Below are 14,666 nucleotides of genomic sequence, written 5' to 3' on the forward strand. Positions count from 1 at the left end.
TGCATTTTTTTTATAAATTAAAAATAAAATAAATCAATGATGCTGTAACTCAACAATTAATAAGTTGTACTCAAAATATTCCATTAATACTGCATTAACAATTCATTTATTTATTGCTTACTTAATTTACCAGTTAATATTCAATTATTATCTTTTCATTTTAATCAGGCAAAACTATTTGCTTCCAATATTAGATGGCATCATTCTCCTTTTTTTAATCTGATTTTTCAGTCTTGCTTTGTCTAGTTATAACTGCTCTAAGAGCCTTGTTATAATGATGTTAGTCAGAAAGTAATTTTTTTGAATAATCTTTAATGTCATGAACATTTTATTGCTATGCTCAAGTACTGCACTATATAACAAAAATATAATTTTCTAAATTTGATTCATAGTGCATGCAAATTTGTACTAAATTATCCTGTAAATAGGATCAGTATTTTGTTGTAACTAAGCATTAATATTTACCTTATTTTAAAGTGATCTAACTTTTAAAATCAGCAATGATTCTCTTTATTTTTTCAGTCTAAGTAGCAGTTCAAGTTCCAAGCTGCTGATGCTGCAAACTTCACTAGTGTACATTTTTTATATAACATATTTGTAAAAAGGGGAACTCTAAACCACTCTTTTATTTAATTTTTTTTTTAATTAAGTAAAAAATGCTAATAAATGTAAGTAAAATTCATTTCTAGGGATAAAGCTGCTTATATTTTTAATTTAATTATAAAAAATTAGTTTTATTATTTATCCAAATAAAAAGGGTGATATAAACATGACAATGACTTTATATTTTAAAATTGAGGGATGCTAGGAGGTAGAAACAAGTGCAGATCTACATAGTTACAAATTTATTACTTAACGGTGTGTTTGACATTTTTGTCTGCCATCTTGGACCACCATACTGAATCAAATATTTTTTTTTTAAATTGGAAGGTGGACATTAAAGATTGTTGTTGGTAATTCTGAAGGTAATATGAAATAAAAAATTTACCTGAGGGACAATTTACCTTGTTTTATTACCACTGTGATGTTTTCATTTTAGCAACTTTGTTTACAGAAAATGAAGGCATTTATTGAAAAAACAATTTCCACCATAGTTTTTCTAATAAAAATCTACATTAAAATTATATATCATATATTCACATTCTGATTTAAAGAAAGTTTGATTCAATAAGTGGATGAAAGGTGGCAAATGGAAATTTCAAACATACTGTAAAGAGTGGATTAAAGAAAAGTGTTCAGAAGTGGAAAGAGAAATGAACATTGGTAAAATAGACGGAGCATACAGAAAAGTTAAGGAAAATTTTGGGGTACATAAATTAAAATCTAATAATGTGTTAAACAAAGATGGTACACCAATATATAATATGAAAGGTAAAGTCGATAGATGGGTGGAATATATTGAAGAGTTATACGGAGGAAATGAATTAGAAAATGGTGTTATGGAGGAAGAAGAGGAAGTTGAGGAGGATGAAATGGGAGAAACAATACTGAGATCTGAATTTAAGAGAGCATTAAAAGATTTAAATGGCAGAAAGGGTCCTGGAATAGACAGAATACCTGTAGAATTACTGCACAGTGCAGGTGAGGAAGCGATTGAGAGATTATATAAACTGGTGTGTAATATTTATGAAAAAGGGGAATTTCCGTCAGACTTCAAAAAAAGTGTTATAGTAATGATACCAAAGAAAGCAGGGGCAGATAAATGTGAAGAATACAGAACAATTAGTTTAACTAGTCATGCATCAAAAATCTTAACTAGAATTCTATACAGAAGAATTGAGAGGAGAGTGGAGGAAGTGTTAGGAGAAGACCAATTTGGTTTCAGGAAAAGTATAGGGACAAGGGAAGCAATTTTAGGCCTCAGATTAATAGTAGAAGGAAGATTAAAGAAAAACAAACCAACATACTTGGCGTTTATAGACCTAGAAAAGGCATTTGATAACGTAGACTGGAATAAAATGTTCAGCATTTTAAAAAAATTAGGGTTCAAATATAGAGATAGAAGAACAATTGCTAACATGTACAGGAACCAGACAGCAACAGTAACAATTGAAGAACATAAGAAAGAAGCTGTAATAAGAAAGGGAGTCTGACAAGGATGTTCCCTATTCCCGTTACTTTTTAATCTTTACATGGAACTAGCAGTTAATGATGTTAAAGAACAATTTAGATTCGGAGTAACAGTACAAGGTGAAAAGATAAAGATGCTACGATTTGCTGATGATATAGTAATTCTATCCGAGAGTAAAAGGGATTTATTAGAAACAATGAACGGCATAGATGAAGTCCTACGCAAGAACTATCGCATGAAAATAAACAAGAACAAAACAAAAGTAATGAAATGTAGTAGAAATAACAAGATGGACCACTGAATGTGAAAATAGAAGGAGAAGATTATGGAGGTAGAAGAATTTTGTAATTTGGGAAGTAGAATTACTAAAGATGGACGAAGCAGGAGCGATATAAAATGCCGAATAGCACAAGCTAAATGAGCCTTCAGTAAGAAATATAATTTGTTTACATCAAAGATTAATTTAAATGTCAGGAAAAGATTTTTGAAAGTGTATGTTTGGAGTGTCGCTTTATATGGAAGTGAAATTTGGACACTCAGAGTATCTGAGAAGAAAAGATTAGAAGCTTTTGAAATGTGGTGCTATAGGAGAATGTTAAAAATCAGATGGGTGGATAAAGTGACAAATGAAGAGGTATTGCGGCAAATAGATGAAGAAAGAAGCATTTGGAAAAATATAGTTAAAAGAAGAGACAGACTTATAGGCCACATACTAAGGCATCCTGGAATAGTCGCTTTAATATTGGAAGGACAGGTAGAAGGGAAAAATTGTGTAGGCAGGCCACGTTTGGAATATGTAAAACAAATTGTTAGGGATGTAGGATGTAGAGGGTATACTGAAATGAAACGACTAGCGCTAGATAGGGAATCTTGGAGAGCTGCATCACACCAGTCAAATGACTGAAGACAAAATAAAAACTGTAAAGTAGTAATTATGTAACTATACAGAACCACCTTTTTCTACTTCCTAGTATCCCTCAGTTTTGAAATATGAAGCCGTTTCCAAACTTTAATATCACTCTGTGCAAATATATACAGTAACTGGTAGAAAAGCTTCAGAAGAAGAGAGGGAAAATATAGAACAAAAAAATCTGAAAGAAACAACAAAGAAATCCTTTCTGGAAAAGCATAGGTGTATATAGTTGAAATCACTAAGCTTGAACAAACAAAAAGGTAGGTTGGTTACTGGATCAAGCCCTAGGCCTAAGAGTATAAATACTGCTGAGACAATTGAACTCCAGTAAGCAGTTTTTCCGTTCAGTAACAGTTTTTCAGTTCAGAAAGCAATAAATATGAGGGCAGTGTGTGGAGCATTTTAATTAAGTGTGCAGTAACAAACAAGTGAGTGCTTATGAGTACTTATGAGTGCATCATAAGTATTCAATCTTTCAACAGCGGTTAAGTACAAAACGTGTTCAGTGGTTTGTTGGGAACAGGGAACAAAGTAATTTTCAATTACATCAGTGTAAGCTAGTTTCTTTTTGTAAACACTGAAAGTAAATAATTTTTCTATATAGTGAATTGTTGATTTTTTTATTGTTATCCTGCAGTCATAATCTCTTGTTAATTTTGTATTGTAAGGTTTACAGTAAAATTGGAATTGTATTTTGCTATTTATAATTGATTTATTTTGTACATTATAAATATTTAAGAGTAAATAAATTGTAATTGGTAGCATTTTTGTGCGTGTTATCACTCAATATCCTTGTCGAATGGCGAACACGTGAAAATATATTTTTTTTCATTATATCTTAAATGGAAAGTCATCAAATGGTTCAAATTTAAAGAAGGTACTCTTTTTATATGAAAAGTTATGGTTATATTTACCCACCTGCTATAGTGGTTAGCATGCTTGGCTTCAAGATCAACTTGTCTTAGGATTAATTCCTTGCAAAGAGGAGTCTGACTTTTTTCACTTATCATTTTATCCATCTCACCTTTCTCATTAAAACATGTATATTGGATGTAAATTTTTTAATACTAACATAAAGAAAATATTATCTAATTATTTAAACTAACTATACTTAATATATTTTAACTAAATAAAATAATAATGAAAGAAATGATTATTGTGTATTACAATAGAATTAGGCTTGAAGAAACATCTTGTGAAGGGTTTTGTATGAAGTACGAGTATATATAGTATACTTCTGTATATATATGTAAAACATGACGCAGAAAAGGGGAAAAGAAATAAAGACTGAAGGTATTTGAAAGTTGTGCTGAAGGAAATTTGCAGAAGATTAATTGAATGGAGAAAGTAAAAATAAAGTAATGAGGAGAGTAAATGAGAATAGAAGCTTATACAAGACAATTCAGGATAGGAAAGCTAATTCGTTGAGACATAGTATGATAGAGAAGGATTGATTAAAACAGTGACAGATGATCATTACAAGATGAAAAGAAGAGAGGTAGGAAAAAATTAAAAATGATAGACAAACAAAAGGAAATGGATGCTCTCAAGAACTCAAAAGTTACGCTAAAAACAGAAGAAAGAAAATGTAGATAGACATGATGGAAGAGTCCTCCTACTTTAGGACAGAAAAACCTTATGATTATCTATTAGTGAATATTCAACTCTTTGCTAGTTACATAGAGTGTAGTAAGATTCTTTTTTACTACTTTGTTAGGTTTTTGTGTTTATCACTACATAATCTTAATACAAAAATAAATTACACAAGATATTTCACTGATAAATAAAAAAAAAATCCAATTTTTTTTTATGGCCATGATGCTGTTGAGTTATTTGTTAGTGTTTCTTTCTCTGAAAGTAATAATGTTTACTGAGCAGTCAGTCACTGAGGTGTAAAGAATGAATGGGCTGTCACTTGTGGGAATATAATTTACATTTTTTGAGCTAGCAAGCTGATATAAAACCATATACTCATATATGGCTAAGTGAAAAAGATAACAGAAAACCACTTCACTCTTCACCATTCTTTGTAAGCTTTGAATGGGATGCTTGTCATTCTTAATATTTAAGTAAGGAGAAAATAAAGCACAAATAAGAAAAATATTTTAAGTATAGTAAACAAGATTCTAACTATGCAATAATTTAATAAAAGGATGTACACCACTGAAAATGGGAGACTCAATGAAACTGATTTACAATTGTGTAAAAGGAAAAAGATTAAATATTTTAGAAAATTTAGACATTTTTAAATTAAGTAATAGTGAAAAAACTATTATGAGTGAACCGATTAGTAATCAAATGAGTGTTTTAATTAAGAATCTAATTTGCTCAGAACAGGAATTAGATAATTATAAAATAAATCGATGGAGTGTAACCGATAGATAACAAAGAAGAAGAAAGAGTAGTTAGACAATGTATATGATTTGAGTGGGGTAAGAGAGATATGTACTAATGCTACATAAAGGCTTATAAAGTAGAAGTGCTCGTACAGTGAGTTTTGAAAATGGGATATATCAGAAATGCATCAACATATGATTTAATTATGGCGATGAAGAAAGGTGGATAATTGTACTCAATATTAGAGTTATGAAAATCTTAGAAAAAAAAATATTTTAAAATAATTTTAATGATATTTTAGTTCATTTAATACAGAAAAAAAGTTAAATGAAAAAAAAACCATTTCTAATGAAAAACAAACAAAATTTTTATATTTTTTAAAATATCTACTACCAATTCTAGTACTACAAAAATAAAAATATTTTAAAAATAACATAAATTTTAAGAAATGACCAAACTAACATAGAAAAAAGTAATAACAAGAAAACTATTTAAAAAAAAAACATGGCTCTGGTTTACTGATTGATTACTTAAGTTAAGAAGGAAACTTTTCAATAAAAGTTAGTTAAAAAACAAAAACCACTATCAAAACATTGTTTTTTAAGAAGAAAGAAACCAATATTAAAAAAACAAATACTAATATCTCGACCAAGATAAAATATACAAGTATTAAATTAAATTTAATCATTAAAAAGAAAATTAAGCTATTTCATACAATCAAAACAACTACAACTATTCCTACAACCAAAACCTATAGTCTAAATCTACAATAAAAAAATAAATGGTTTATAAAAAAGAATAATTTCAAGAAATAGGTCATAAAGTGGATTTAGTAATTATAAATAAAGAAATATTTAAAAAAGCAAGTATAATCCAAAACAGAAATTGAAAAAGGTTGTTTATCAATAAAAGAAAACTGCAGAAAACCTTAAAAAAATGAAAGAAGCATATGAATCAGCAAAAATTATTTTGTTATAAAAACACAAAAGTTGTTCAGAAAACTTTGATCCAGAACAAGAAAAAATAATAAGAGAATTTACTTATAAATAACTTTGTTTACCAAAACCCTTATTTAAAGTAATTAAGTAATAAGAAACTGTTCATTTAAAAAAAATATATAAACTTAAAAAAATGTAAGAAACATTTTTTTTTGTATAAAGATATCAACAAAAAAAATTCACAATTAGAAAAGTACATGCTAAATATTAGACACTTTAGAAGGTGACAAGTAAAGAGATTTAGCAGTTATAAGAAAAAAAAAGAAAATTATATTACAAAGACAAAGAAAAGAAATTAATCAACTAAACACTTTAATTCTTGAAAAACGAACTAGAAAACATTTTATAAATTATAGTTAAGGAAACCTTATAGTTAAAGGTTAAAATCTAAGCAAGAATAAAATAACAAAAACAGATAGAAAACTTATTTGTTAAAAGAAAAAAAAAATAAATTTTTTAAAGTAATTAAGTAAAGAAAAGCTATTAATCAAAAGAGACTATGAAAGAAAATAATGCTGACTGGCTTAGTGTAAAAACTTTGAAAAACCAAAGTTTGAAATCTATTTTATAATAGGTAGTTATTCAGGGAAGAACCAATATAGCTTTAAAATTTGAATGTTTCTTTGGTATCAATAGTTTTTATTGGATCAACTTTAACATGGCGTGGGGGGGGGGGTAAATTTCAATGCTACTTGAAATATTTTTCTTTTGGGAATTTCACTTACATAACCATGTCCCTATCATTTACAGAAAGTAGTTTAACCAGAGATTCAAAATATTACAGTATGAAAAGTGATGCTGCAAAATATGACATGTCTTCTCTTTAAGTTTTACTGCTACCTAATAACACAATTATTTGGATTCATCTTCAAATTTCAATAAAGACAGTAATAAATGACAATAATTTAATTCAGATCAATCGTATAGTTCCTGAGTTTTTAATAAACGTTGGTATATAAAATATAACAATGAATGTTCTGATTTATAAAAAGTGTATCACGAAATACTCCCTGGACTTTCATAACCTATTCTACTCATGAAAATAATGGAAAAAGTTCATATAACTAAAATGTTTATTTGTGAGTTATGGCTAGTGAAAGATTTTGCTCGGATTTCAGTACCTTAGTGGATTGAGGTCGTACTGAAATCTTTAGGATGTTAATTAACGGGCAGCATTAGTGATTTCTTTTGGCTTTTGATTTGAAAAATTGAATAAAATAGAATATAATACATTATTTAATTAAACTGGTTTATTGTTTTGCTACTACTTTACTATGTTTTGTCTAGTATTTCCTAATTAATTAATACTGACCAACTTCTTAAATTTTTGTTTATGAGCAATAAATTTTGTTTTCATATTTTAGAAATAATTTTAACTACTCTCTTTCAAAATAAGCTAATAAAATTATCAATTCTTGTGTTAAGTAAATTAAAAATTTTAGAAATTTTTTTTGACAGTTGAAAGATTAGAAAGTTTAAAAATGTCATAAAGAGTAGAAATGTCATGAAAGAAGATTGAGTAATTGTAAACATTTACAGTAATTTAGTTAAAATTTGCTTTTATTTCTTTTTTGCATTTGCAGGGGGGGTCCAAAAAAAAGAACTCACCGTTTGTAATTAAATAATATCTAAACAAAAAGTCTTACACTCACTATTCTAATGTGTAGTGTAGTGTAAGGTATTAAATTTGTGTGGTGGTGGAGCCAGTCATATCCAGTCATATTAGCCAGTGCAGCAGAAGACAGTCGAGTAGCAGCAATGGATGAGGTTCGCTTATTGTTTTTTGAATGCAAGGCTGTACTAAAGTGATACTGTATGTACGAGAACATTCATGAGGTACAACGGCAGTAGCAGAGAGTTTAAAGATGTGCACAAGGAAAGATCCGAAAGACCACGAACAGCTACTAGTCCGGCATCCAGTGCTGCCGGATAGTGCTGCTGTTACAACATTTCATTTTGGTATATTTACTATATGTAAAATATGCTCAAAATAACACAATAATTTATAGATGACTGTTACTAAAATGCTCCCTCCTTTTTTGTAATTTTTTACATCTATAATGCAGGTAATTGTGGGTCTCCTTAACTTGGATTTACTCTAAAATATATATATAACTTACCTATACAAGTATATACTCCACTATCACTATAATCAACTTCCTGAATTCTCAATGCTCCTTTTTTTGAAACTTTGTATCTCTGAGAATTTCTCATAGGAATAACATTATGATCTTTAGCCCACTGAATTTTTGTCCTGAAATAAAAATATAGAAAATTATTTGAGATATACTCCTGACATGAGTACAGAAGAATGAGTTGCTAGCTAATTTTTAACAAGAAGCAATGGTGGACGCAATGAACAAATAATTTTTTTTCAGATCGATATCTGAAAAGAAAATTTTCACAAATAAAATGAATGTGAAAAATTTATTTATTTTTAAAAAAAAAAGGGGACAGGTTCAGTAGTTGACACCAAGCAAAAACAAGAATATTTAGTAGTTGACACTTTTTATTTTCAGTAGTTGACACTCTATACAAAACTCTTTATTTTTTTACACTCTTTATTTATTTTACATATAAAATTATTATACAGTATTATGATACACTCTTTAGTAGTTTACATATGTTCTGAAATGAGAAAAGGTTTAATAAGTGAATTTATGCCTACTTTGTATGAATACAGGAATGAAATGAATGAAAGTTGTAAAAAAATACAAAAATTAAATGTTAACATATTAGGTAACTTATGCCTATTCTCTAGTTAATTAAGTTAAGCAAAATTAAGATAGGTTGTGCAAGTTATCGGAATGCAAGAAGTTAATCCCATATAAATTCGAGTTCCGGGACTGAGTAAACATTTCTCGTTGTACTCATTTTTAAAGGCTCGTCAATGTGGCACAATACAGCTTCCCATTCATAGTCCAATTTATCCACTTTTTGTGGCCATTTCCAGAGTCTCCCAGATTTTTGCTTTGCTGAAATAGTAGCAGCTGTTTCAGAAACATCAGTTACAACCCCCGGAAATAATTTCTTCACAGGAAAAGACTACGTACTCCCCTACTTTTCTCTCTACTGGTTTCTTAAGGTTATTCTCGTGTATGTTTTCCTCATTGCTCTCATCTTTAAAATCACTGTCACTGTCAGATGGGATCTCATCCATGTCAGAGTCAGAGCATGTCAGAGACAGCTCTGATTATTAGGGTAGGTAATAAGTGTGTAATTTGAGAAATAATTTTGTAGTTTATGTATAAATGTATAGTACCTTGTATAATCTTCGTCATGACCTTATTTTCAGTTGTGTCCTTAATGAAAAGGACCGCAAAGCGGGTGCTTCATTAAGCACCCGCTTTGCGGTCCTTTTCTTATGCTGCTGAACTTTATCTTGTTTTGCTCTTTCTTTTACATCTTTTTTCCTTTGTCTCTCAGCAGCACGTTCCAGTTTTCTGTTTTCTAATTCTTCCTTTTTTGCCAACTTCTTTCTAAAATATTCTTGACACAGCTGTCCTGAGACAATAGCAGGCATTTTTTCCTTCATAGATCATTTTTGTTTCGGTTCAGTTTTGTCTTTCTGGAAAAAAAAAGTAAGTGTCTTTTGAAGGGGCTGGGGTTTTCTGTGGATACTGAAGAAGTTCCAGCTTGACAAATATCAGTATGATTAATACTATCTTTAGCAGGCTTATCGATACAAGTAGGATTGTTCGTTCCAGATGGCAGATTGTAGTCATCAGTGGTATGATTAGCAGACTCGTCAATAACACCAGGAGTGAGTGTTGCAGATGGCAGGTCCCCATCCTCAATGCTTTGATTGTCAGGCTCATTAGTAGGACCAGATGCTGAGTTACCTGTCAATTGGGTGTTTTCCTTTCACCTTGTACTTTAAAGTGACCCTTGGAATGTTACATTTTTTGGCTGCAGTTTTAAATGGCGTTTTATGCAACCTTACATCTTCCACAGCGGCTTTCATTGCCTCTTATGTATAATTTCTAAAATTTCCCTTAGCTGGAGGCTTCTGAAAATGAAAGAGGGAGTTAATTCAGAAGTTGACACATTGTGACTCCAATAGTTGACACCGCCTGTCAACTATTGGATATGATGTTTGAAAATTTTTTGGAGGTTATAATACACGATTTTGCTTTATAAGCAGTTAAATAACACTCAAATAAAGCAGAACTATCAAATTATATTATTACCCACAAGTTGACACCCTGTATCAACTACTCAATATTATGTCATGTAAAGTTTCAGTAGTTGACACGACGCCCAACAGCCATTTTTAAAAATTTTTTGGTTATTTTAAATAACTGTATGTACACTTTAGAGTCTAAAACAAAGTACTAAATACCTTCTTAATCAAAATTACAACTGGTATTTAAATTTGCAATGCTTACCTTTCAGCCTATTCTTAGCAAACTCTACAACAAAATCACAACAATCAAATAAAACACATGCATTGTTATCATCAGACGATTGTGGTGAGACTGCTGCTAAAGATGGTGGTACAGTAGTTCACATACACACCATTAGCTACACTACACAGACAGACAAATATTAATCATCTGGCACCTTTGTTTCTCTTGTTATTGTACTTTTTCGTTGTAGGTGTCAACTACTGGTGGTATTACCTTAATGAAATAAAATTTTATGTACTTTTCATTTAAAAAAAATGTAATTTAATAGATATTGGAGTGGAAGATCTGACCTCAGATAATATTGTGGATTTCATGCTCCGGGGGGAAGGCCACTGGAGGAAGGTTATGGAGTGGGCTACAAGGATACTACGGACAAAGGAAAAGCTGGGAAGACGGCGAAGAGAATAGCAACAGTAGTGATAGGTCGGATGCTGTTGGATGTAATTATTAGGGTAGGTAATAAGTGTGCAATTTGAGAAATAATTTTGTAGTTTATGTATAAATGTATAGTACCTTGTATAATCTTTGTCATGACCTTATTTTCAGTTGTGTAATTATAGATGTATTGATTTTATGAGGACGTGAAGAGGTACAAACATTCTTTTATTCTGTACGCGAGAGCCTATCGGTCATATTATGTGTTATGGTATTGCGTATTTGATATACAGACGAGGATGTATTGTGGCTAGCATTGCCGTAGTGTACTGACATTATCAACATGTAAACTAAGCTGCGCTACATGAGCTTATGGGGAAATGGTGTATTTCATGTTGTATTCCTTTTTGCATTTGTATTACGTATAATCTTGTTTAATTTGTATCATGTATTTCTTCTTGTGTAATTATCGGCACACAAAGGAGATGCAGTGCTTTAATATAATGAAGGAACGGATGGTCATGTTAGGCTAGGGATAATCTTCTAATTGTGTGGATCTGGGTGTTGGGATGATGACAGTGCAATACAATTAATACTGCTGTAAGGTGATCTGACTTATATTTTGTAAATATATTCCATATTGACTGTCTAGTAGTACTGGTATGAATTTTTATTGTATTATTGTTGCTGTAATATTATGTTAGGTTCGAAACTGTGACTTACTGCATTGAGGAGTGTCATATGAAGCATTGTGACAAGTTATTTACATAATTTTGTGTATATATTTGTAGTTGTAAGGCTAGGTTAAGATGGTATTTCTCATTCCTCCAGGAAAGGTAAGGAACTGCATAATATGGTGTGAATGGAGAACGGTGAATTGGAAAAAAAAAATCGGAAGACTTCAAAATTCAAGAAATCTGGGGTCGAAGCGTGGCGACGTGTAGGCCCAGGAAGATAGTCTCTATGCCGTGCTAGGCGTCGGCCGCCCAGAAGAGGGGGCTGACGTGCTCAATGAATCTGGGGAGACCCCAATGGGAAGCCCCTTGGAGGGCGCGTGACAGAAATGGCAGAGACTGCTGCCACAACCCCGAGATGATTGTGCAATGCCTAATGGTAGCCGCCAGTTGTCTTTGGGGGAGGATCAGGTAGATAGTTTTAGTCGGTAGGATGCAGGTACAAATACACTCATTAGCAACATTAGCGGAACCTGTGCGAGTCCGACACTACTCCATTTATGGGGCGTGCGTAAATGCATTTAACTGACTCGCCGGAAAAAAAAGGGGCTTCCTACTGTACTCTCTACGAAAATTACGTTGAACTGCAGTTGCCGACAGCAGATCGTGAAATGAAAACACACAGTGAGCACGTTCGCACCAGTAAATGTATCCATTTTTAACAACATTGGTGACAGCGCTGTTGGCCGAATTCAGTACTAATGAACTACATTAGTCAAGACCTGATGTGTTTTGCTATGAAACGAGACCTCAACTGAATCCATAAGTTATCTAAATAAATTTTTATATGCGTTTAACCTTTTGAAGACCTTTTTGAATCACCCGGTATTTGCTATTCTTGTAGAAGTGTTGATAGTTGTAATGCTCCACGCAATTATCATAAAATAACAATTGCTATAAAAATCAGTTTATGTAAAAATTCTGACAATAGTGAATATTTTTGGTATATGTACCTGTTGAACTTCTTCACAGGGCATTTAATTTTCACTTGTGTTCCAATAAAAACTTGAGCTTGACCACCAATCTTGACATTAACTTTTCTCTTATTTGCATTTTGCTGAATATATGTATGATTTGAAGTAGCAATTATTGGATTTTCTTCTTCAGCACATGGTTTTGTATTGCATGGACGTCGGTTCTGAGGGCGACTGGGTGGGCATAAAGACACAGGCCTATTTACAACATGATTTTGAGCCATTACTTGTTTGCATTCCACTTGACGGGTCTTCATTCCTCCACCACAGCTTTTTGAACACTAGAAAATAAACAAAGGCAATAGGTTATTGATATTAAAATTAGAAACAAGTAATTTCAGCAAAGAATAAATTTCTTTATGCTATAAATAAAGAGTTTTACTGGTTTTTTTAATGACTTTTCTAGTATAAATATATTTAAAATATCTTATTTATGTTTGTGAAATTTATACCCCAGACTTAACACAACACACCGCAATCTATATTCTTTTTTGCAGTTGAAAATCAAAAGTTATATACTTTTTATACAAAAATGTTGTATTTAGAATTAGTGGTTAACAATTAAAATGTTCTTTAAACCATATACAAGGTCTGTTCAGAAAATTACCGAATTTTATTACTTTAATCTTTATTATTAATTTTACAGATGAATTTTGAAGGAGTCCTTATCCCCTTCAAAGTACTCCTCTCCTATTCACACACTTTTCCCAGCAGTGTTTCCATTTCGCAAAGCAGTCCTGGATAGCTTCATTTGAAATGGCTCTTAAGGTCAATGACGAATGTCTTAATAATCTCAAAACGACGTCTTTTCATCATTGATTTTAATTTCGTAAATAAGAAAAAATCGCAAGGAGCCAGGTCTGGCGAGTAGGGAGGCTGAGAGAGCACAGTCATCTGATTATTGGCACAAAACTGACAAAGCTGAGTGTACGGGTGCATTGTCGTGGTGAAGGAACCATGAGTTGTCTTGCCATACCTACAGTCTCTTTTTTGTATTCACGTAACCATTGTAAAACGCCTTGATAGTACGCACAGTTCACTGTTTCACCTTGAGGCAAGAATTCAGAATGCACCATTACATTAAAATCGAAAAAACAGAGCATCACTTTGGCAGTGGATCGAGACTGACCTGCTTTCTTGGGGCATGAAGATCCTTTGCCAATCCATTGAATATTAAACTTTTGTCTCAATGTTGTAGCTGTAAACCCAGCTATCGCCTCCCGTTATGATCCTTTCATCGTCATTGGCTTGTTCAAGAAGTTGCCGAGAAACTTCCACTCTATGTTCTTTCTGCTATTCGGTCATCAAACAAGGAACAAACTTTGTTGCAACTTGATGCATGTTCGATTTTTCTGTCAAAATGTCATGGTATGATCTAATTTAAATACTAATCTCTTCTACAAGTTCTCTAACATTCAATCGGTGATTTGCACGCACTAGATCGTTGATTTTCTAAACGTGGATGTCATTAGTTGAAGTCGAAGGTCTTCCTGGTTGAGGGTTATCTTCAATTGACTGACGATCACTTTTAAATCTTGAAAATCATTCGTAACATTGCATACGACCCAAAACATCATCTCCGTAAGTTTTATTCAGAAGTTGAAACGTTTCACGCAAACACGTTGCATTCAAATAACAATACAAAAAGTAAACAAGATATCAAGAATCCAAGAACATGTATGTGGTTGCAGAGAAGGTTATTCAGAATACAATGCTGCCAACCGCAAGTTACTAAATACCTCCGCTGGCACGTAATTAAAAATGTTCAGTTATTTTCTGAACAGACCTCGTATGTACATATATATATATATATATTTTGAAAATTTAAATAATCCATTAACATATTGACCACTGT

The 14,666-nt window shown here is 31.6% G+C and overlaps 1 protein-coding gene across 1 annotated transcript in view; it reads right to left on the reverse strand.

The window, feature by feature from the left end:
• Positions 1-14,666, reverse strand: part of nolo (ADAMTS-like no long nerve cord) — a 680,775-nt gene that overhangs the window by 66,874 nt on the left and 599,235 nt on the right. The window contains exons 15-16 of the mRNA XM_075359132.1: positions 12,791-13,092; positions 8,440-8,573 (exon numbers count right to left, since the gene is read on the reverse strand). Of these exons, the coding sequence (XP_075215247.1) occupies positions 8,440-8,573; positions 12,791-13,092 (436 nt within the window). The remainder of the gene's footprint in view (positions 1-8,439; positions 8,574-12,790; positions 13,093-14,666) is intronic.

This window comes from Lycorma delicatula, chromosome 3 (assembly GCF_047948215.1).
Source record: "Lycorma delicatula isolate Av1 chromosome 3, ASM4794821v1, whole genome shotgun sequence".
In the NCBI taxonomy this organism is placed as follows: Eukaryota; Metazoa; Arthropoda; class Insecta; order Hemiptera; family Fulgoridae; genus Lycorma; species Lycorma delicatula.